This window comes from Squalius cephalus (genome assembly GCF_949319135.1).
Source record: "Squalius cephalus genome assembly, chromosome: 16".
Lineage (NCBI taxonomy): Eukaryota > Metazoa > Chordata > Actinopteri > Cypriniformes > Leuciscidae > Squalius > Squalius cephalus.
In genome coordinates this window covers 9,154,927-9,180,916 of record NC_137137.1, presented here as the reverse complement: position 1 = coordinate 9,180,916, position 25,990 = coordinate 9,154,927, and the positions used below count along the sequence as shown (strand labels likewise).

Here is a 25,990-nt window from a genome sequence, read left to right as displayed (position 1 = left end):
CTAGATCTGTTCATAATCTTGAGGTACTCTCATTTGTGAATTCCTTTTGTTACCAGGCGAACATCACAAATGACATCTTGTGTAGGCTGAACTCTTGAAATCAGTGCAATGGAAACCTCATGCTTAATATCACCAGATTTGTATTTTGTCATCATCATCAGCAGCAGCTGTTTTTTTTGTTTTAGAAACATTCAAAAAGCTGTAGCATTCATTAATTAATTCATCTTATATTATACTTTTTTTATTTTAAATACTATTTTTGTTTACTGAACAGTTCCCACAGTTATAGAAAACCTGGAAATGTTTGGGAATTTTACAGTTGTGAATTCCAAGCCAGTAAAAGTCATGGAAATTAGTACAATTTCTGTTGTGAAATAAATTTTCATACAATATTTTTATGTGAGAAAAAGACCAAAATTTGAGATATTATTCAGCAATAATGTTTCCCTCATCAAACTTTAAACCGCTGTGACCGGATTGAGTGAGCAGATTCTGGAACTGGTGATCCAGATTAGTCAAGTTTGTGAACGAATCATTTAGATTGGTTTTGTATGCCGAATTGAGAATGATGATAATATCTGATTTGCAAAAATGATTCGGTCAGTCGGTCATGAACTCATGTTAGGGCCGCTTACATTTACGCCACAAGTTTTATATAGCATGCTGTGCAATGATATTCTGTGTCTGTGCTTCCTTTCCATCATGTGACTAGCTGTTTTATTACATATGTTGAATTGAATGTTGACCTATAGATGTCACTGAGGAGCAATGACTGTTTTTTTTGTTTTTTTTAGAGACATTTCTTTAATTTATCCAATGTTTGGGTTTTCCTTTTTGTGTCTAACGAGTTTCTGAATGCCCCCGGAGCCTAACGTCTTTAACCTTTTGGTATTGTAATAAGGTGGTATAAAGTCAGGCATTGTGTGCTGTGCCTGGCCCCCCGCTCCTGCTCTTACAGCGATATGTGCTGACCCTGGAGGAGAAGAGAGGAGCCTTTGTCCCGCCAGCGCTCAGAGAAAAGACATTATTTACTGCCACAGGGGAACACGGGGGCACGGGGGAATTCAGCCATCAGCCGCTGAGAGAGAGAGAGAGCAAGAGCGAGCAAGTGCCAGAAAAAGCCGTTTGTGTCCTCAGCAGAGCAAAAAAAGGGTGATTTTCTCTGGGTTGGACAATCGAGCGTCTGTTGGGCCCTGCCCATATTATTATACGAGTAAAGCCTGTTTACATTGAGTCTGATACTGTTTGGATTTCAGCACTGCCGGCATTGTGGATCATGCAGAATGGTGTAAGGAGGTGCAAGCTTTTTCCCGCTCTCTCTCTTTTTGTTTTCCCTCCCTCACTGTATCTGTTTCTCTCCATTCTATGTTCCCTTTTCTAAAATTATCAGCAATTTTTTTCTAATTTGGATGATGGACTCAATTTCCGCTTACTGTAGTCAGATTAAGTGAACATAAAATTGACAGAATGCCCAGTATTCACATTGGATTCTAAAGCAAATACATAAAGGCAGTAAATTATTTTCCCACAAAATATGTTATATTGTGTATTATATGGGCAAAGTTCTTGGATTTTGGGGCTTTCAACCTTTACAGATCTAGGACCCTCCATCCAGACACTCAGTCAGTGCTCCCGCTAATAATAACACTCTTTTGTCTTTTATTTTATTCTATAAAACATATAGAATTTTATTATATTTTTCATGACATTTCTAACTAATACTACATTTTTACTACTACTTTAAACATATTTGGTCTAAAATACAGTAAAAACCAGTAATATTATAAAATATCGCTGTTTTCTATTTGAATGTATTTCGAAATGTAATTTATTCCTGTGATGTCGAAGCTGGATTTTCAGCAGCCATTACTCGAGTGTTCAGTGTCACACATGATCCTTCAGAAAGCAGTCTAATATGCTGATTTGCTGCTCAAGAAACATTATCAATGTTTTGCAGTTAATATTTTTGTGGAAACTGACACTTTTTTTCAGGATTCTTTGATTAATGGAAAGTTTAAAAGAATTTATTTGAAATAATAGAAATATTTTGTAACAATATAATGTGACAATATAATAATGTCTTTACTGTCACTTTTCATCGATTAAATGCATTTAATGCATCAAAAAAAAAAAAATTACTGTCTTCAAACTTTTGAACAGTAGTGTATCAAAATGTTGTTATAATGGAGAGGTGCTGTTCTTATAGCAACTTTTACACCATTTGAGTTAATTGTAACTTTGCCTCATTTTCTACTGTCCTCTGTAGTAATTTCTCCAGTGAAGCAACTCAGACTGGCCCCTATGGACCTCACAGCCAATCAGAAGCCACAGCTCCTACGCCCTCAGCCCCGCCGCCTTCAGAATCAGAATTAGCATCAGCATCAGCATCTTCCTCACTCCCGTCTTCATCCAGCCCGGCCTTCTGCCCTGTCCAGCCCTCACGGCACATTGTGGAACGGCAGTCACGGATGCTCAACTTCCATGTGGAGTACAGGCAGCGCTCCATAGAGGTGGTCCTGGAGGAAGCCAGCACAGTCGGTGAGCACACACTGTTTTTGATACAGTAACACTATGTACATGAACAGTTAATCATCTTTTGGTTGACAGCTTACTGCCCATGTCAAATAAAAGAGTCTGCATGATCATGCTGCTCTTGCAAAGGCAGCACACGAGATTAGCACAGTCCTTCTTTCTTAGAAATACACACCATAGAGTGTTTAGTAGCATGGTTCATGGCTTGCGCTTTGTTGCCCACAATGTTGACTCATTTCTCAAATCAGTTTAGGCTTTTGTCAAATAGGCAATAATTAAAATGTCTTCTGCACTAATTAACTGTTTTTTTTTTTTTACGTTTTCTCAGAAATTATCGGAGCATTTTCTTGGTAGATGTAGATATTTAGCTTTGATTCTTGGTATGACACAAGCCACTGAACTGAACCACACACTGTTTGTGTGACTATTTCTGTGAATGAAAGTTGAATCTTATGTCACGAGCATAGTCAACAGGAAGAGCTCTTGTAAGTTGCAGGGGTGTGAGCCAAGCAAGCCACACAAATACAATGAAAAAGGAAGAAAATCGCTGCTGTGTTTTTTTTGTTGCTGTTAGTGTAATAGTCCACTCTTTGGTTAATTTTTAATAAATGTATTTAATATAGAATAATATTTTAGGTAACACTTTATAATAACGTTCAGTTGTAATAACATTTTATGTATGTTTTGTGAATTCCGTTACAAGTCATTTACAAGTGATTAGTAAATGATTAATTATTTACAAAACATGACTATGCATTCATAAATGATTAATAATTGATATGTTCATTATTTTATGCATGTTTTGTAGATCCAGTTATAAGTCATTTACATTTGATTAGTTAATGATTAACTAATAATTTACAAAACATGACCATGCGTTTCATAAATGTTTAATAAATTGTTACTTTTTTTGTATGTTTTGCTCACATCAGGTGCACAGTGGTTAAAAACTCCATGTGTTTGAGAGAAGACAGCTGTCTATACCCTCACCAGTCAGCACTTACACTGCAGTACACACTACAGTGTCCAACACCTGTTATAATGCATGAATAAATCATTTACAACACTTTCTACATCCCCTAATCTAAAGTGTAAACTATTCATCACTTGTAAATGTGTTACACATCATTCGTAGATACGATTAGTTGATCTTATGCCTTATTGATTCTTGAAGTGGTAATCTACGAATGATGTGTAACACATTTACAATTGATGAATAGTTTACACTTTAGATTAGGGGATGCAGAAAGTGTTGTAAATGATTTATTCATGCGTTTACACATCATTGTGTTGAACACTGTTACTTACCTGTTACAAATTATCTGTTTGTGTATACAAGGCATTTACAACACTTTCTGCACCCTCTAATTGCTACATACATACAAAAAAAAACCCCATAATTTATTAAACATTTATGAAACGCATATTCATGTTTTTTTTAAATGATTAGTTAATCATGAACTAATCAAATGTAAATGACTTATAACTGAATCTACAAAACATGAATAAAATAATGAACATATCAAGGGTGTCACCATGTCGGGTGGCGCAAACAGTTTGAGAACTGATTTTCTGATGAATATTTGGCTGCATTGTGGTGGTATAATCTCAGTAATAGCTGAGTAACAAATGATTCACAAAAGATTTAAAGGGTTAGTTCACACAAACATTAAAATTCTGTCATTAATTACTCACCCTCAAGTCGTTCCAAACCTGTAAGACTTTCGTTCATCTTCAGAACAGAAATTATGATATTTTTGGTGAAATCTGAGAGCTTTCTGTCCCTCCATTGACAGCTACAGTGGAGAAAATAATTGCCCACTTGCAAATAAATGAAGGGTCTATAATTGGTAGGTTTATTTTAATGGATAGAGGCAGAATATCAACCAAAAAATCCAGAAAAAACATTATATAAAGGTTATAAATTAGATTAGCAATTGATCGAGTAATATAAGTATTTGATCCCCTACCAAACAGCAAGAATTCTGCCTCCCACAGATTGGCTATGTACCCATGTGAAACACAGCTTAGGCCTGTCACTCTAAGGCTGCGTTTACACTTGGCATTAACATGCGACCTCTATCCGGATGTTGTCCTCATACACATTGAAAAGACAAGTGTAAAGCACTTCTGATCGGAATGTCATCCGATCAGCGTGTCCAGGTTCGGAGATAGTCGAGGACGCATTGTGATCGGATCTCAGTGTAATGTAAACGCAATCCAGCCATCGTGTCTGCATTCACAGGTGGACGTCACACAAAACCCCGCCCACTGTCATCATTCCCCCTCCTCTCTCCAGGAATTGCTGCACGTAGCTGTGTGGTTTTGTGATACAGTCGAGTGCGAAGTACATCGTAAATATACTGAAATGTTTGCCTTCGCACCCGAAAGTTGCAGAACCATTCATTTTCTGTAAAGAACGCACATTTTTCGCAGCACAGCTGGCAACGTTCCCGGACCTATATGTTTCTCTGTACCGTTTCCATTATGGCATCTATCTATATGGCATCAGGTGTAAACACACCGTGTCCTGATTGGCTTATGACCCGATCTGCTTGATCGGATCACGGTGATCGCATGTTAATGCCAAGTGTAAATGCAGCCTAAGGAAGTACTCTTAATGTCAGCTTGTTATGTGTAAAAGACACCTGTCCACAGAATCTGTATCTTCCATTCCAACCTCTCCACTACCATGGGCAAGACCAAAGAGCTCTCAAAGTACATCAGGGACAAGATTTTAGACCTGCACAAGGCTGGAATGGGCTACAAGACCATCAGCAAGAAGCTTGGTGAGGAGGACACAACTGTTGGTGCAATTATTCAGAAATGGAAGAAATACAAAATAACCATCAATCGCCCTCGGTCTGGAGCTCCATGCAAGATCTCGCCTCATGAGGTAAGGATGATCATGAGAAAGGTGAGGGATCAGCCCAGAACTACACAGGAGGAGCTTGTTAATGATCTCAAGGCAGTTGGGACCACAGTCACCAAGCAAACAATTGGTAACACACTACGCCGCAATGGATTGAAATCCTGCAGTGGTCCCCGTGAAATCCTGCAGTGGTCCCGCAAGGTCCCCCTGCTCAAGAAGGCACATGTAGAAACCCGTCTGAGGTTTGCCAATGAACATCTAATGATTCAGAGAAGGCTTGGGAGGAAGCGCTGTGGTCAGATGAGACCAGCTCTTTGGCATCAACTCAACTCGTCGTGATTGGAGGAAGAGAAATGCGTAAAATCTGGGAGGAGAACCTCCTTCCTTCAGCCAGAACACTGAAGATGGGTCGTGGATGGGTCTTCCAGCATGACAGTGACCCAAAACATACCGTCAAGGCAACAGGAGTGGCTCAAGAAGCAGCACATTAAGGTCTTGGAGTGGCCTAGCCAGTCTCTAGACCTTAAAGGGATAGTTCGGCCAAAAATGATATTAAACCCATGATTTACTCACCCTCAAAGCCGTTCGAGATGCATATGTCAATCATTTTTCAGACGAACACATTTTCAGTTATTTTAGAAAATGTCTTAGATCTTTCAGTGGTTATAATGTCAAGTTATGGGGTCCACTCCTTCAAGTCCCAAAAATGTGCATGCATCCTTCACAAAAGTAATCCATCCGGCTCCAGGGGGATAAACGAAGGCCTTCTGAGGGTAATCCGTGCGGTTTTGTGCGTAAAAATATACATATTTAAAACTTTATAAACAAAAATAACTGGCTTCCGGCAACGGTCGACGCGCGTTCACGGCAGATGGATGCTGGCATATGACGTAGGACGTAGTGTAGTAAGCGTCGTGACGTAGAACGAAGTATAGCTAAATCAAACGCTACGTCCTACATCATACGCCGGCATCCATCTCCCGTGAACGCGCGTCGACCGTTCGTCTGAAAAATGATTGACATATGCATCTTGAACTGCTTGAGGGTGAGTAAATCATGGGTTTAATATCATTTTTGGCCGAACTATCCCTTTAATCCTATAGAAAACCTGTGGAGGGAGTTGCAAAGCGACACCCAAGAATACCCATTTTCCACAAGTTGGTATGATTCTTTATGGTCTTCATGTAAATTTTGTAACATATTTTGGTTAAAATTCCTCAATGGTTGTGTAAAACACCCTTTTTACCTCCTTAAAAACAGCTCTGTTTACAGTGACCCGTTTAAGTGCATGTTTCTTTAAATGATAATGAGCAACTGCTCACATGACATCATATTGCTCAGAATATCCAAATTGCTTGATTGATTGAGAGGCTTTTTGAGTATTGAAAAAAAGGAGTGAATGGATTTTTTTTAATTGTATGGTGGTCGTGTCCACACACTGCAAAGACACATTTATATGCAAACGCCATATAAAAGTGAATTTAGCATCCAATGACCCCTTTAAGAATTTAGAGAGGATCTGTAAAGCTGGTGACCAACTACAAGAAATGTCTTAACTCTGTTCTTGCCAACAAAGGTTTCTCCACCAAGTAATGATGTTTTGCTTGGGGATCAAATACTTCCAGTCAATGCAAATAAAATTTATAACCTATATATAGTGTTTTTTTTTTCTGGATTTTTTGGTTGATATTCTTTCTCTATCTGTTAAAATTGCGTAGCTGTAAACGGTGGGACAGAAAGCTCTCAGATTTCATCAAAAAGATCTTCATTTGTGTTCTGAAGATAACGAAAGTCTTACAGGTTTGGAACGACATGAAGTTGTAATTAATGACAGAATTTTCATTAGTAACATTAATAGTGCACATATACCAGCAGGTTTAATGAATGAAAAAGATGTTTTGAAAATATATCATTTGCAAACAAAAGAAATTCGACTTTTTGGCACTTTAACATTTAGCAAAGCAGGACTTTGCTAAATAAACTAGACTGGATGCATACTGTCCTCTAGTGGTAACATAGTGAACTGTTTTTATAACCTATTCTCATTTCTTTCTCTCTGCAGGGGATATTAAAACTATTTTAGAGACTGAGCTACAGGTCCCTGTCTCTAAAATGCAGTTAAAAGGCTGGAAGAGTGGAGATGTATCTGACAGTGTAAGTGTGACTTTATTGTGTGTGCTGATATTAAGATTTTATTTTTTTATTTTATTTTTTTGCATTAATGATGCAAAATTACTTATATATCCTAAATTATATTACATTAAAAATTATGAGTGCCATGTTGAGAAGGAGGGGTTGGATTCTAAAAAAAAATTCCATTATTATTATTATTATTAATTAATAATATTTTAATTATTTTTTTTGTTTTCATTAAATGGGTTTTTGTAATGGTAACTTTCTTGTCTGTTCAAGTGTACTTCATGTACAGTTTTGCAAAATGGCAACTTTAAAAGCATTTTTAACCTCTTTGATGGTTTTCTTCTTTTCTCCTTTCTTACAGACGGTTCTGCGGAGTTTACACCTGCCCAAGAACAACAGCTTGTATGTTCTCACCCCTGATATTGCCCCTTCAGCCAGCACCAGTCAGAGCAGGTATGTCTACATAGTGTCATAATGTGTCTCTTTAGCTCAGATTGTGCAATTAAAAACTGGTCCCAAACTGAAAGGATGGACTTGCATCTTATCTGATTTTTATACGAGCGAGCGCTCCATCTCTTTCTACCAAGTTACCAACCTATCTCATATCCAAAACGTGAAGTTTGTTTTCTCGTAAACCTCTCCCACTCTCTAATAGCTACCTATTTATTTCTGTGAAACTCTCAAAAATATGGGCATCAGACATTTGAGTTTTCAAAACTTCAAAATCCTGTTTGGATGAGGTTGATGGGTTTCATACTATCACATCATACAGTTGCGTCTTTAACGGTTGCTCTTTGTTGCATCCTGTCACCGTAAACTGGCCTGTCAGTCATCTTGTCACAGTTAAAATCCTCCACATTTCATTTCATTCAGTTTCCTACCGTATCGGAGACAAATGTAGTATCACGTTGATCTAGAGTCGCGGGTCTTTCATGCAGAGAACTCTCCTCATATTAATGCATAATGATGCATTTGGCCAAACGGATCTTTATAAAAGTCGAAAAGATGAAAGATAACACTGATAATATTAAATAAATATTATTTAAACTTAGATTATTAATCACTTAAAAACCTTTCTCTAAACCTCTCACCGTCGGTCGCACAAATCTGCCATGTTTTGTAGTTTGTTGTTCTGAATTGAATCCTCCTCCAAAGCGCAATGGTTTGTGGGCAATATCAGCCTTTAGAGTGTGCAGGGATCCACACTTTGAGATTTTTCCAGAAATAGTAGATCATCCGGTGACTTTTGTCATACTCTTTTTCTGACACACACTTTCTAATCTCACACACCATTTAGGATGGATAGAATAGACATTGGGACGCAGGGCTAGATCCCTTGCGTTTAAGAGAGGTCTCTCACTCACCACTAGGTGGCGTTGAAATACCACATTTTAGACAGCGACAGTAGATCAGCAGTTTGATTTGTAAAGCATTTTAATCAATTGAGGAGCATCCCTGTTTTTATTTATTTATTTATTTATTTATGTTTTTGTTTATTTATTTATTTTTGTTTACCATGTTCAAAAGTTTGGGGTCAGTAAGATTTTTTTTTAAAGAAATTAGTACTTTTATCCAGCAAGGATGTACTAAATTGATCAAAAATGATAGTAAAGCTATTTATAATGTTAAGAGAAATTTCATCTCAAATAAATGCTGTTCTTTTGAACTTGAAATCCTTGAATCCTAAAAATGTGTCAACTTGTAAAAATAATAAGAAATATTTCATGAGCTTTAAATCAGCTTATTAGAATGATTTCTGAAGGATCATGTGACACAGTAATTATGCTGAAAATTCAGCTTTGACATCACAAGAATAAATTATATTTATATCTAAAAAAATTACATTGGAATAACATTTGACAATATGAATTTAAGATTTTTTTTAGTACATTTTTAAAATAAGCAATAAGCATTTTTTTAATAAGCAACACATTATAGACAGGGCAGTGCAATTCAAAGTAATAAATGAAAGGAACTTCAATTAGAAAGGGCTGTGTGTGTGTGTGTGTGTTATATTTATGTGCATGTGTTTGTGTGTGTAATTATGTGTTGATTAGCACTGCTGTAAGCCCCAGTGGGAGGTGATGGTGGCGATGCCGTCGAGCGACTGGGTATAAACTGGCATCTCTGTCAGCTTGTGTGTGGACACTGTACTCTAGAGTGCGAAAACATTCTGAGAAAAGTACTTAATGGGCTGTAAACTAACATTGTGATAACAGTACCCTTCCAAAACACATCAGCACTTAATTCTTTCAAAAAAAAATTTTTTTTTCCTTTTAGCACCTTGTCAGATTTGGTCCAGACGGAGGCATTTTGTGCGTGTTTTTTTTCCTTTTTTTTCTTTTCTTCTTAACTTTCATTTCAAAGATTGCCACAAAAACACGTTACTGTGACGTACCGACTAGGTGCCGAATTGGACACTCAATACTCACACATTGGTTTCTATTGATGGGTGAAGTTCCTCCTTTCTCTCATGTCAAGTTCCTTTGACTGTTAAACATTCTGATGGACTGTAATTTTTATGATACTGCTAGAAAACGCTTTTATTCAGAAATATGTTCACATGGAATATTTTAGAATGTATCACCCGAATGTATTTTAGATTTTCTATCATATGTCAAGTTGAAATATTTTATATAGTAATTTAAATTGTGATATTGACCTTGTGTTTGCCATGTAAATAGCCCTGATGCTAATATGGCGTTATAAACTTGATAAACAAACAAACAAATTGTGACATACCGCATACTGGTCAGGGTTCGTTGGATCCGTCGAGATCACATATAATAACGTGATCCTGACAGCTGCTCTCGCCCATCTCGTTTTTCCCTCTCAGGCAGGTGACATGCAGCAGAGACCTTGTCACCTCTCTCTAAATGGCACAATATCTAATATCCAGCACCTACTAGAGCTCATCATCGGTGGCGGGCTCTAATTATTTCCCAGAAACTATTTTAGAGGAGTCAAAATAGGGGAGAAAATAAAGGGCCGGTGTTAGTTAGGTGTGACCCCATTGTTGCCCGTGATTGTCCTCTCCTGGTGCAGTGAGAAGACGGCTTCCAGGAGGGTGAGCTGACAAGCTGTTAACTGCTTTTATAAATAACTGTCACAGAGAGAAAGAGAGAGAGAGAGAGAGAGAAGTGTTCCTCAGCAGACTTAGCCCCTGCCGTAGGGCTGTTCTCTGGCTGTATCTCTCAGGGGCGGTTCAGATGCTGTTTTCTCATCTACTCAGGCCTCTTTACTTACGCTTATTTTAAACCTGGGTTGAGCAGGATGTCAGTGTTTCTGTGTGATTTAGCAAATTAATAGAAAGAAACTGTGTGAAATGATAACTTAAGGGGGTGAGTTCCCCCCTTTTATGAAGTACTTTTTCTTGTCTTCATGCATTTAGTAATTTATTGGATAAAATACTTTTTTTTATACATGGAAATCATATTATTTTTTTATAAAGGGGGTGAATTTGAAATCATTTGAGTTTCAATTTCAAAGTGCTTTATTGGCATGAGTGTTTTACAGCATCTGTATAAGCAATTGAAAGCTTTCCCTGGAAAAACAAAGAAAAAAAAACCCATTGATTTATATGAATAATTTATAATGAATAATATTTAAATACATTGATTAAAAAAAAAAAAAAAATTAATAATTTTGATTCTGGTGTTTTTATGTACAAGTATTGGTAATAATAATAAAAAAAAAAAAAAATATACACAATAAAGTTAAACAAGTTTTAAGCTCTCGATCACTCGTTTTCCATTGTGTAAATAATCAAGTGACAGCTATCGGCATTTACAAGACTGATTGAAGTTTAATTGGAAAAAAAAAATCATGCAATATATCATACAAAAGTTTAGGGTGAGTAAGATTTTTTTGAAAAAGCTTTACTTAAAGCATTTATTTTATAAAAAGCGTTATAAAAGTATTTTAATGCATTAATTATGCCTTTTGTAACAAGGGATCTGCAAACATTATAATGCATTTTAACTTTGGTTACAATTATTTATGAAAATGCATAATAATGCGCATTATGAATACATTTATAATGCCTTATGTATAAAGGCTTTAAGTGTAAAGTGTTTTTTTTTTTTTGTATAAATTTGTTTCTATTTCAAATAAAAACTTTTCTTTTGAACTTTATCAAAGAAAAATTATATCAGTTTTCTCGAGCAGCAAATCAGCATATTAGAATGATTTCTGAAGGATCATGTGACACTGAGTTAACGGCTGCTGAAAATTCAGATTTGCCATCACAGGAACAGATTACATTTAGAAATATATTAAAATTAAAATTTTTGTTCAAAAACTTCAAATAAGTGCATCCTTGGTGAGAGCATAAGAGACTTCTTTCAAAAAACAAAACAAAACACAACCTTTACAAAATCTCACCAACCCAAACTTTTAAACAACAGTGTGTACATGTGTGTCTCTATCAGCTTGTTTTTAGTTTAAATGAAAGTGAAAGGTCTCAAGATGCAGGCAGTGAACAATGGCACAGTACTCAACAAATAAAAGCCACTGTAGGCAATTACTGCAAAGCATACCTCAGCACACCATATCCAAACATATTAATCAAACTCGTCTTCACACTACGCCGCCTGCCTCATTTTCTTCCCTCTGTTTTGAATGCAAATACGGCACAGGCTTTGGAGCGTTCACGACAGACAGTCCATCCAAGGTAGTTACAGAAATCCAGTGCTGAGCCAAGCTCATCTCGCTCGCTTTCCCTCTCGTGGAGGTATCCAAACCCCTAATCTCCAGCATAAATAATGGAACTTTATGAATAATTTAAAACGAATCATCTATTTCTGTTGCTTCCAGGAGATGTGTGTGTTTAAGGTTATTTTAATTTGAACTTCTGCTATTTCAAATACAAATGAGCAAATGAGTCCGTGCGCATTTGGTATTTATCTAATTTTCTGCATCTGATCTCCTGTGAGACTTGGGGGCCCGAGGAATCTGCTGGTTTTGGCAGAAAGGAAAAACAGTTTAAACTACAGCAATTAGTACTTAGACTTGTCAGATCAAAACAGGCGGTGCAGAAAAACATTTGCGGCGGATGCAAAAATAAAACTTCAAGAGGAAGAGAGAGCGAAGGGTATGTTTGTGTTTTGTTTGGTGGTGGTACAGGTCACGCTAAGAGTGTGTGTATGAGAAATTAAAGCCAGAGGTATGTGCTGCTTGTGTGTACATATGCGCCAATGAGAGGAACGAGACGGTAGGTTCGATTAAAGTCTCAGTCTTGCAGGGTTCTGAGACGGAAGACTTATCTCTGAATGAAGCCAATCTGCTTATCATTTACACAGTGGTTTATTTTTTGTCTATAGCAGCCAGTGACATTCTATTTCCAGTGCCTCCGGTGGTGTGGAGAAGCATTTAGGGTGAGTTTAGGGGGGGTCAGCTCCAGGTGCTGTTGGGACCACAGAGGGTTGAACCTGGTTAAGCTCCTACAGATGAACCTTATGCTGTAGATCTGTCGTGAGAAGGAGATTTTGCATAGTTTCAACTCCTTAGAGAGAAAAGTTCTACTTTGCCGTTTACTTTTTAGCCCACAGTTTCATAACACCATCTTAAATGGCCCAAAGAGTTTTCATCACATTTATATTCTTTTTATTTATATAAAAATATATTTAGCATTTTTAAATTCAATATATACATACATTCATTGATACTTCATACTTGTATTCAGCATGGACACATTAAATTGATCAAAAGGCACAGTAAAGACATTTATATAGTAAATATTCTATTTCAAATAAATTCAGTTTTCTGCTTTCTACTCAAGGAATTCTGAAAAAATACATCATGGTTTCATCAAAAAAAGTAAGCAGCTTAACAGTTTTTAACATAGATGATAAAAAGAAACACTTACTTTTAAAAATATAGTACAATGGAAAATAGTTATTTTAAATTCTACTGATATTTCCCAATATTAGTTTTTACTATATTTTTTATCAAAGGAATAATAAATGCAGCCTAATCTTAATCTTGCCAACCCCAAACTTTTGAATATGTGTGTATATATACATCTTTGTCTATTTTTATGTTTGTCTTGTCACGTCTATTATAATTAATTTTTTTTATTTCAAGCAAATTCATTTTAATAAAATGTATTACTTAGGGCTGCTTTTTGCAACTGATCCCTATTTTCAATTCACTTGTGATTCACAAGTTCACCATTCTGATTCACATTCGACTCAATATCTATTCAGTTAGTTCGTATTTTGCTTTTGATATAAAGTACGTTATAACAACAGTTCTGCATGAAAGTTTTTATATAGCTATATAGATAATAAAAACTGGTTGGCAAAATTTGAAACAAGGCTTAGATTTCAAGATCAATCCTTACCTTTAGTTACAGTCATTTGGCAATGCAAATATAATGTATCAGAATGTAAAATGTCTCCAAGTCATTTACATTTGATGAGAGTCTTGAAATTAAATCAAACCCCTCCTTTTACATCCTATATTCATGACTCTTGTGTTTTTCCACTCTCCGCAGCATTGCATATGCATCCTCCTCTCCTAGGCCACCGTTTCAATCTTCATCGCTAGATACAACAAACATTACATTTACATATTGATTTCACAGTTTTAGTCAATGTAAATAAGCTGCCATTACAGTAAATTTGGTCCTCTGTTAACATAAGCTTGTCCAAAGCTCCTCAGATTAAGGCGCTGGTTGCATAATTAATGTGTGCGTTACATATTAATTCCCAGACTCTCCTCTTCCTGACTGCTTTCATTCGAACCCTGATTAGCCGGCAGGCTCGCCTCTAAGCTGTTGATTCATATTCACACACACAGACGGAGAATTTGCTCAAAGCGCTACTTAACCCCCATCGTTTGAGGCCTTCTCTCCTACAACTCAGCGCCACGGCTCCCATGAATCTCAAACCTGCTCTGAGGTCAGCGCTCCGAGGGTGACGGCGGAGCGGACAAGCGGCACTAGCCCTCTTGTCCTTTTGTGTGACGTTTACAACTCTTAGCTTTAATCGATACCTCCAGACGGCCTTACTGCTGGTGTGCGGCCCATGCAGTGGCCCTTGGCTTTGCCCTGGCCTCCTGCTATCCGTGCAGAGCAGTGGGGTGGCACAGGCTTGTCTGAGCCCTGGGGAGACTGAGACGAGCCCCGACTCGTCCACTGCTGAACTCTAATGCTCCTCTCTCTTTCTTTTTCCCCCTTCTACCCTTCCTGCCGTTTAGCAGTGCCCAGCAAGGGTTGTCGAATCAGAACTACCTGCTGGTCATTAGCCACCGTGAAGCACAGAGAGATTACAACCTCAACTTCCCCGCCAGCAAAACCATCCAGGAGGTGAGACAACCACACACCTGTCTGTCACCTAGCCCCCTCTGTCTGTCTGTCTACACCTGCTGTCTGTCTGTCTCTCTACTGCGTTTCTGCCCGTGTTCTCTGAAACTACTCTCTGATTTTTAGGTGAGGCGTCAACTTAATTATTACATGTTAAAATAATAGTCACCAATGATTAAGGGCTTCATTGAGCCAAAGCTAATTATCTCCCAGTTGAAGCTCTTGCTTTTCAGAACGCCCACCAAACTGCCGACTTCGTGATTACTTTAAAACTGCGTGTTTTAGGTGAAACTATTCATATTTTTGTCATGTGACCAATACATGTAGCAAGGGCCCATTATGGACAGTACATTTTCTACATGGCAAGTATTCAAAGCAAATTTATTCAGGTCTACATATGTGTATCATGCATGTTGGTTAATTATAAGCTAGAGATAATGAACTTTGGCTCTCATTCATATATATATATATATATTAGGGCTGTCAAACGATTAATCGTGATTAATCGCATCCAAAATAAAAGTTTGTTTTTACATAATATATGTGTGTACGGTGTATAATTATTTTCTGTATATAAATACACACACATGCATGTATATATTTAAGAAATATTTGCATGTATATACTGTGTATATATATTTATATTATATATAATTTATATTATATATAAATATTTTATATATAAATAACACATTTTTCTTAAATATATATGCATGTGTGTGTATTTATATATAGAAAATAATTATACTCCATACACACACATATATTATGTAAACACAAACTTTTATTTTGGATGCGATTAATCGTGATTAATCGTTTGACAGCCCTAATATATATATATATATATATATATATATATATAGACACACACACACACATACATACATACATAAATGGAATGAATTATATCGTGGCAATGGATTACCAATTTGTTTGCACGACTTACTAATATGTCAGCACGTTTTACTAATTTGTTTCCTCGTTTTAAGTAAATAATGCGCACTATATGATAATTAATTCCCTCGTTTTATTAAATCATGGCTAGGTTGTAATTCGTTTCATTGTTTTATTTAAATCAAAACGAGGCTACGATTTTCTAAAATGAAGGAATTAATTAGTTCAACATGGTTTGGGCACGATTTGGTAATCGGATGGTAAATCCAATGGTAATTGGAGCACTTTTACCAATGACTGATGTTCCCTCATTTTAAGTAAATTGTGTGCACTATATAATAATTTTTTTTCTCATTTTACTAAATCATGGCAAGGTTGTAATGCTGAATTCAACATTCTGGAAGACTCTCGTCTACTGTGTGTCTTTCCACTTATCACGGTGTGTGCCAGAGCTCAGTATCGAGCGGCACAAACCCCCCTGTGGCTCATCAGCTCCTTTCCCTCTCCCATCAGACCTGTGCGATGCCATTCTTTTCATCACTCTCCTTTTAACAACACTGTGTTGTATTTAAGGTTGGTTTGTGTGGGACACAAAACCTGAACGCTTCATTCTGTACACACACAACCCCTCCCAGACTCCCTCGCATTCTCCTCTGCCTGCCCCAGTAACCTACACAGAGCTTTCTGGAAATGGCTCCATTAATTATTCACAGCAGGTAGCGTGCACCACGTCAAGTGTAACAAGCTCCCCGTGGACTGACAGCGCCACTTGAACCCCTCCCTCAGTGCTAGGGGAGTCATGTTGGGCCTGTGCAGTGCCGTTTTGAAGAAACAGACATCTGTGATGTTCTTTTTTTGTTTTTAAACTTGAGTCCTCTTGTTTAACTTATGCAGCTTCTGACTTAAAATCTGCACTGCAAGAAATCCTATTCTTAACAAGATTTTCTTATTTTCCAGTTAAAACATCTAAAAACCCTTGAAATAAGCAGCACTGCACAAGATATTCACACGTGTATTCTGAGAAACTGTCTTTATTCTTAACAAGGTTTTGTCTTATTTTCCACTTAAAATTTATAAAAATTCTTAGTTTATTCAGACATCATGTTTTTTGTGTGAAATTATCTTAATTCTTAAAAAAGATTTTCTTATTTTTTCGTTAATTAAAAACCTTCAAACAAGATCAGTTTATTTGAGAAGCAACATTTCATGCTATATTATTTCTGATAAATTAATTTTAATATAATAATATTTTGTCTTTCTGCACTGACAGATTTGTAGTATAAACAAGTAGTACTTGGTGTAATAGTATGCAATCCATGAAAACGAGTCTTAATATCATTCTTATGCAGCCTTTTTTTTAGATATTTTGCTGGACATCAAAAAATTCCCTGTAGGATAAGCTTGATGTACCAAAGGTTCGATCAAATCTGTTAGTGGAATAAAAATAGAGAAAAAGGGTGCAGATACAGATAATTTAATTTTGAAATTCCATTTATTTGTAAATTTATTTTTGTGAGAACTTTCCTCCTTAAAGGAAAAGTAACCAAAAAATGGAAATGTCCTTATGATGTCCTTATTTACTCGCCCTCATTCTAAACCTTTATGACTTAAGGTCCTCCGAAATTTTTGCACGTTAAAAAATAAATACGACCTCACGTTATGTCATTAACGCTTACACACTGCCTCCGAAACTTTCGTCCGTCATAAAAAAAATTAGGATCGGGTTCGATTTTCTGCATTTTTCGCGTCCGTATCAAGCATTTTGATAGGTGTTTTGACAATTCAGAGACGCCGAATGACGAATATGAAAAACACATACGAAAATTTCTTACTCAGTGTGCAAGGAGCTTTACTTTCTTTTGTGAAACATTAAAGGTGATTTTTTTTATAATTTTTTTTTATGTATGTATCATCCCCACAATTTGGCTTTCAGGCTACAAAATTACAAAAAAGCACCATAAAAGTGTCATTAAAAAGTAGTCCGTATGCTGTAATCCAAGTCTTCTGAAGCCAATCAGTGTCTGGGGGACAGGCAGATTTAAGTCATTAACCATTGGAAATCTTCCCCTCCAGTGAGCTGTTACTAATGCTATGAATAACACGAGGTTGAGTAAATGATGACCGAATTGTCATTTTTGGGTAAACTATTCCTTTAGGTGTTCACTTCATACTTTAAGTCAGAAATCTTTTTTTTTTTTTTAACTACAGAAACGCTTTTCCCCACCTCAGCTATGTCCACGCAATCTCAGAATCCCTTTCCCGGCGAAACTGCCGCCTTGATGGTGCTGGTCACCATTACAGTAATCAGACTACTTGACAGGTTTGTAATGGTGCTAATTGAAGAGATTAAAGTGAGATGGGTGAGCGCTCTCTTTCCCTCAGCAGATGGTTTTGATGAGCACCTACTGTGAACCTTAAGTGTTTCTGCCGGGATTACAACAACTGGAGAGTAGAGCCCGCGGGGAAGAGAAAAGAGGAGCAGGAAGCGAAGCTGTTGGCTTGGTAGGGGAGCGAGTGACTGGACAAAGCTGAATCAAACGGACCGCTGCGGCTCCAACTGGCCTGATCCTCAGGCGTTCTGTTTCTTTCTTCCTAAGATGGAGAAAGAGGGGATGAGAAAGAAGATTTGTTTTCTAAGGAGAAACAAATTGCATGCGATACAAACTGTTTTTGTAAGTGAACACCTTATTGGTTGCACGTCACTTTCTAAATGGCTCTCTCTCAGAGTTAGTTTTGTTAGCTGTAGAGTTCATTAGTTACTTTGGCTCCACTGAAAGATTTTTTCTCTTTTGGGATGGGAACATTTTTATCAAGCGTGTCCAAGCACTTGCTTTTGTGTCCGAAATACTAGAAAATAAATGTGTGAATGGAAAATAAAAGCTCTGCGGGGATCCACTACGTTTCTTCACAAAAAACTCGTTGGGAAAAGTTACTAACAAGTGAGAGAAGTTTTTGTTTTACAGTTGTGGCCCTTAAAACCGAAGGCCTGTGTGAAAATGCAACAAAACAGCAACAGAGAGCTCTCACAATCTCCCCTCTCTCTTTTTTTTTTCCCCATCCACCCCCTCACAGCCACATATGGAGAGGACTCCTCTCCAGCCTTTCTTTTTCTGCTCATCTTTTGTCTTTGCTGAAGACCAGCCGATGCTTTTCTGTGCATATCAATAGGAGCGGCAAAAGAGAGAGAGAAGAGAGTCCCTCAGTGCTATCCCGTTGTTTGTCTTTGCCAAAGGCTCTCGCTCTGCCTCCAGGCTCCCAGGGAACGTACCCTTCCACTATTCGGCCCCGGGCCCTGCTCTCCTCTTCTGATTGGCATTCCCAAACCGAGTTTGGGGCTGCGCTTAAGCCTCAGAGCAAATGTTTGTCAGGAAAGTGGTGGGGAGAATAGGGCCGTCCGATAGGGCTCTGCCGTCCGTGACCAGACGACTCGTCCCAGGGATTTTTGCCGGCCCCACAGCGTTTCTCTCCGCAGCTGGAGAGATGAACGCAGAGGAAGAAAAGAAGGATGGAGAGTAAAAGAGTGTGAATGAAAGGCATCTGGTGCTGAAGAGCTTGTGACTGTTTAATGGCAACCTTTTCTTCTCTTTGATTTCTCTCCAGCCAAGGATTACCAGTACTTGGCATTTAGAAAGATTGGATCATTAATGTGCGTGTGTGTGCGCATGTTTGTCTGAGAGCGCGTACGTGTTTATTGACGTCCAAGTCATTTAATTTTGAAAGATTACATTTTTTTTTCGAGCTCTTGGACCAATCTTTTTGTCTTTTATATGAAGATATTAATAACATTATTGAATTTAACATTACTATTTAACATTATGTGCCAGATGCACAAAACTGCCACTGTTTAATTGCTAGTTCAAGATTGCACAGTTCAATGTATTGTGTGTGTGTGTGTATGCGTGTGTGTATGTGTGTCTGTGTATATATATATATATATATATATATATATATATATATGTGTATATGTATAAGTGTGTATATATATATATATAATATGAACATACATCTTTAAATTTAACTTTGCAGTTTAGGTTCTGTCAGTAAGGGCACAGCAATACACAGATGCCTTTAAATTTTTGTGTATCTCAAATGCTATTATTTAACTCTGTTTATTTTGTGCAGTCCATCTGCTATCACTGTGTAAAATGTATATTTCATCTACACCATGGAAATGTTTGTTCTATAGGTGATATATAATATCTGTCTTATATGACAACCACACTGGAGAATATATAAAAGAAAACCTTTTTAAATGAAAGGCGCTGTTACATGCAGTCCTTAAGTATATAATCCCGGCAGCTGAAATGTCTTTATCCATGAGATCTTCCCGCATTTTCTGATATAATGTCAACATTATCTGCTTTTTTCCCTCCTCCTTTTCACAATAGAAGTCTGTTCCCTGATGCTAAAAACTCTATTGTGACATTTAAAATGAAATGTCAGCGGAACTGGATTTAATAGGACTGAGTCTTTTCCTTCGTTATTTAATCAAATCTCTTTGTTCCTTATGGGCAGCGGTTTGGGCAAGACAGAACAAATGTCAGCCGTTACTGAACATCTTCAAACTCTCTTTACTTTCTCTTAGAAATCAGTGGTAAATAAACTTGTTATTCGCTGGATTTGTTTGTTTATCCTCTCCGTGTATATATTTTTTCTCATTTAGTTGGGTAATGTTGGCTTTAATTTGCAGACCCCTGACTGCTAAGAGGAGGAATTCGTAGCTCATGAATAGGTAATGACACTTGTGTTTGTGAATATTGCAGCAGTATGGGGCTTTCTCCTCGTAAGTCAATTATAATTCACAGTAGTTGCAGAAAGAGCCCCTCACCCAACCAGCCATCTCTGATAAATTAACTTTTATACCACCTTTATTCGTTGACAGGTTTGTGTTTGTGGTTTTATTTGCTATTTTCTTTTCTTATGCGCCAAGAATGTTCACATCTCTACCTTCCAATATAGCTAAAACTGTTTTGAAGTCAAATAACTGTGAATAGCTTCTCGTTGCATGTTTGTCAAGATGGGATGAAGTCTGGCTGAAGTACAGAGGGGTATAGGTGTATTGACAGTAGGGCAGTGCTCATAAAAAGACCCAATGAAGTAAAGTGGTGAAATATCAGATTCTCGCAGAGGGACGATTTGTTATAGCAGCTAAATGCTTCTGTCTGGTTCTTGGTGATGCCGTTACTTTCTCTTGGGCTACGGTGCCATTTGACCCTAAATGGTTCATTACAGCCAAGAGCCAGTGTTTACGGCAGCCTGCCGGTCAGGCCTGGGCGGCCAAATCCCTGTAGCCCTCTGGTCAAACACAGATATTACACTCTGTAATAACATTGGCCAACCCAGCTGACCCTTGCTCGCTTCAATAAGAAAAACGCACAGCCCAGTGTGTGGGCTCGAGGATGTTTGATTGTGTGCGTGTGAGATGGTGCAGTCTCCGACTTCAGCCGGCCGAGGTGTTGTTGTCAATATCTAAATTTGTTTCCCTTTATTGAGTTTTTGCCTGACCAAAATGGTCTGGAAACTGACTTTATCCATGGTTCTTTACACATCTGTATTATTGAAACATTAAAAAAAAATTCTGTCTGTCTGAAAAACCTTTAATCATCTTTGCATCCTTATAAAAAGCCCCTATAAATGAATGCAGACAGTGGTTCTTAACTGGTTTTGCTTGCTTCAGGACACCGATTTTACATTTGGACATCAACAGTACCAAAAGTAAACAAAAGTATCTTTATAATCAAACATTACATTCATATCATGAACTGCATGAATCCAACAATGTGCATGGGATAAATAGGAGTTTTGATCATTTTGGTATCTAAATGTCTTAAAAATATATATATAATAAACCATTACAAGTAGCTATTATTATTACTATTTTTAAAATGCATTTCGCATTGATTAAATTCATTATTTGCATTAGCGTAGTGTTTCCCCCTCCTGTCAAAGACACTATCAGTACCCTGATACATTTTGGGTCTCAACCCACCAGTTGAGAACCTCTGTATTATTGCATTCATAAATATTCATATTTCTGTGGTTTTATTTTTGTCAACATAAAGGTTATGATTCTATCTGCTAATGAATTGTTATCCCTATTTCTTCCAACCCTGCTTCATGGCCTTTGTTTTCACAAGCATCTTGCGCCCATCGTTTCTGCCTCTGTGGGCACGAGTCCTCAGTCTGGCAGAGGATACATGTCCACTCAGTGCGCTGGCGGTGGGATTTGGCCATGCGCTAGGAGGGCTTTCTGCCACAATGGCTAGTTTTCTCTGCCTCTGTATCTAGCGCCGCGGGGTAGTGCATTCTCTGGGGATAATGCACTAGAATCTGCGGCCCTTCCAGCTCTGGGCAACGCCCGCTTTGATCACCCCCATCCTCCGCACATCAGCCTGGCGTTGGGCTTTAAACCAACAGCGGTGTAGGAGCAGGGGTCAGCGTCAACTGTTTAAATACATGCAATGTTAATAAGTGCAGTTACATGGGGGTGAATGGCAGAAGGGAAATACTGTCCATTTTTCTAGTGAAGGGCTGTTGGCATTGGGCATTAGGACAGGCATCTGTGGAATTTTGAGAACACGGAGCTCTTTTTTCCGCTACTTGCCTTTTCTCCCTCCCATTGTGTACTGAAAATGTCTAAAGAAATGTTTCTGCTAGAGTTTTTTAAATTAATTTGAATGTATTCATTAGTGTTGTATTCGTGTATCTGTTGTCTGATCTTTTTGTCTGTTTATATCTCAGGTGAAAAGGAACATTTCAGACCTGACAAATATCCCTGTGCGGCATCAACAGTGGGACGGCTGGCCTGCCTCTGCCTCAGACGACTCGGTATGATTTTTTTCCTCTCTCGATAAAATATATTCTATTATATAAAGAATAAGTTGTAAAATCAGAATAATTACCAACAAAAGTAAAAGTGTCATTTTTCAACTGAGTTTTTGTCCTGACCAGACACGACCACAAAGAAAGACCAGCGGCAGATCTTCTTTTTGGTCACCGGGTAGCCCGGCCCACAGTAAAATCTCATTGGCCCAAAATCTATTAACTTCAAGTATGTTCTACTTGGTTATAATTGTTGCTTCATACAGACATTTTGCTTTCATTTTAAAATGACAAATTACTTGATAAAAATTGTGCCTTAGTTAGCATGCATTGTAAGAAAGCAGAGTTTGGTGGTCATCTCAGCTTTTCTGTAGTGGTTCTGTAGCATCACCCGATGTGAAAATAAGATGTTGGTACTAATTAAGATGTCACAGAGCAGCTCCTCTCCCTTGTCCTCCCTGTGTGGACATTACAGCTCATGTAGTGGGGGGTCAGTGACCTTTCTCGCCCTGTTCCGTGCTCCCAGCCTTTCAGCACGACTCGTTCACAGTGATCAGAGAGGGCCCTAACACCGAACCCTGTGGAACCCCACCTCCCAGCTTATCATCCATACAATAACCATGGGAACTTTCTCTTTACTTATCACTGATCATTGTGCTTATCATTGTACTTATCCTTGTGCTTCTGATCAGTTAAGCATGGACATTGCCCTTGTGTTTTAACCATGAAAGAGTAATGTGTTTCTTAGGTCTATGCTTGTCATTGTGTCTTGATTTGGTGTTAGGTGCCTAATTGAGCGAAAGTGTTGTTTCAAAGGGAGTGTCCTGATGAACAAACACTGTTTGTTTCAGGTGGTGGTGGTTTCACACACACACACACACACACACACACACACACACACACACACACACACACACACACACACACACACACACTTTATGAATGAGAAACCATTAAATTTTTTTCTGAAGCTATTAATATGGTTTTGGTGACTACTATTTAAAGAACATTATAAAACATAAAACTCCATGACTACTTAGTATTTGAGAGTATCATAACAAAAGACTCTGACCTCATTGTCAGTAGCTTTATGAGTAGTTTCACAGAGCTCTTTTACAATGACTGCATTGTTTTTTTTTCAGTGTGCACTTGTAAGGCTCATGTATCTCACCCGTTGCATTTAGCTCATATTGTTAAAAAGGCGGTTGGAGAGATCGTTTCGTCCTTTAGCGAAAAGCACAACAGACACAAGGTCACTGAATTACACCCTCTCACCACAGACTGCCCACTTGAGTCGGGCCACTTCAGGGTTGAAGTGCACTCACTGAAGACCTCAACCCACAAACTTGTTTTTTGATAAAGAGGGCACTGCTCATGAATACTCTTTAAGGCACATTAAACTGTTAATGCCCTAGAAGTGATTGGTTATGTGTGGTCGTCGTGCACTTGGCCACGGACCAGCTTTCCACCTCAACTCGTCTTGGCTTATAGGGAGGGACGTATTATTAAAGCGGCAGTCTTAATAATGGTCCCCTGCCCTTATTGAAACGGCTAGCTGTGCATTAGATGCAAAGCTCTTGCATGGCAGGCAGGCCATTTTTTGGCGCGTATCTCATTAACCTTCCCTCATCTCCCGGGATTTGTACCAATAAACATGACAGCCCAGGCTTAGAAATACATTTACCAGCAGTCTGAGTCAATGCCTGCTCTTCTGTGCTTTCATTACCCTTCGCTTGCTCATATACAGCGAGTCTCTCTGCACTCTGTTCCACCTCATAAGGGAGAAAAATAGAAAACTAATCTGTAGTCAGTTTACATTTCACCGACTGAGTTTTTAAGCATATTGGTTTTGAAGGAGCCAGCGACAGAGTTTTTTTTTTTTTTTGCTTGTACTGTCGAAATGGATTGAGCTTAATATATTTATCTGTTTCAGATGGCTCTCAGTGCATCTTCTGTATACATGTTTTGTATTACTGTCAGGGAGTCAGATGAACAAAATATGATTTGATTTTGATCCATTTATGCAGTGAAACTGTTTAACCAGTTAACATTTAAACAGTGCAGCCATTTTAAATGGATTTGCAATTAGCATTGCAAATTTGTCTCTCGGGAGAAAGGGATTACAATGTAAAAATCAGCGTACCTTCTTATGCCTTTGAATCTGTGGGTGGATCTTAGCGGTTGTCTTGACGTCCCTATGCAGTGTCTGTAAATTCAAAGGAGGCTGTTTACCATAGTCATGTTTTAGCCCTTGTTTGTTTGAGTGGGTGTAGTCTGGATGTGTGTGGTGTGTTTGAGGGGCTGACACAGGCTTCTTCATATGGCAGGCCACTGGAGGACTGCTGTTTGCAGGCTGTGTTTGGCATTAACCGCCCAAACTTTGGTATGTTTTCTGCCCAAACTTTGGCTGTACTATGTGAGCACATTTTTTGTTGTTTCCTAGTGTAATATTCTGGAGATTTCCGAAGGTTTATTTTCTGTCTGCAAAGTAAATAATGCCAGTTCATCACTTTGTTTGATTATTGACTAGTTTTATTCCATGCCTTTTGTTAAGGAAGTAATCAGGAAAAAAAAAAAAAAAAAATGTATTCAGGATTAATCGGCTGTGCGCTGTTCCTTTTGCTGCTGCTATTAGTAATAATAGTAGCTCATGTTCTTATTTATTTTATTTGTTCTCTTAATTTAGGCTTCTAATTGGTCCATTTCCCACCGCTCAGTTCACTCTCTCTCACACACACATCCTGAGCCAAAACTCTTTTGAGCTCTTTTCATATTTCACTGCCAACCTCGTGCAGCACCTATGGGAATGATTGACAACTTCTGGAACGTCCTTATTAGAGTCTTTTCCCCCTTAATTGCTGACATTTATCCAGTGTTTCTTGATGTTTGCTAATGTATTACTGCTGCTGCTCTCTGAGGGTCTCCGTGGCCCACGGCTGTTATGGGCTTTCAGCGTCACAGACCTGTGGAGGCGGCTTATTGGGCCCGTTGGTTGCCGTAGCGACAAGGCTCAGCTCTAAGCCCGTACAGAGCCCCTTGAGAGATTGCTGTCTGCAGGTGAAGTTCTTCCGAGGAGAGGTATATACACTCTTATATTGCCAATCAACTGTCTTCAGAACCGCCAACTCTGTCTTCAACAACCGTCAATCTACACTCCCTGTCCCTCACTGGGGCCGTCTGACATAAATCATGCTTTACATGTTTAGATCAACACCCTGCTGACTATCCCGGTGTTGTATTTAACAGCAGGTAGTCGCGTTCTGTCGTATGCAGAGGAAATGGATCTGTAATGTTTGATCTGTTGTAGTAAACACTTTTCCCTGTCAGATCAGTTCTTCAATTTGCATTGCAGGTAGAATTTGGAAACACATTTTTGAAACTATAAATAAACATATATATATATTAAAGGTTTTTTTGGGAGGCAT

At 38.1% G+C, this 25,990-nt stretch overlaps 1 protein-coding gene across 2 annotated transcripts in view; it reads left to right on the top strand.

Annotated features, from left to right (window-relative positions):
• faf1 (Fas (TNFRSF6) associated factor 1) overlaps positions 1 to 25,990 on the top strand; it is a 73,365-nt gene that overhangs the window by 11,172 nt on the left and 36,203 nt on the right. The window contains exons 4-8 of one of the 2 annotated variants that reach the window (XM_079896996.1): positions 2,267 to 2,538; positions 7,467 to 7,558; positions 7,905 to 7,996; positions 14,747 to 14,852; positions 22,485 to 22,571. In XM_079896996.1, the coding sequence (XP_079753122.1) occupies positions 2,267 to 2,538; positions 7,467 to 7,558; positions 7,905 to 7,996; positions 14,747 to 14,852; positions 22,485 to 22,571 (649 nt within the window). Of the gene's footprint in view, positions 1 to 2,266; positions 2,539 to 7,466; positions 7,559 to 7,904; positions 7,997 to 14,743; positions 14,853 to 22,484; positions 22,572 to 25,990 lie in introns of both variants that reach the window. The other variant, XM_079896995.1, reaches the window with a different exon arrangement.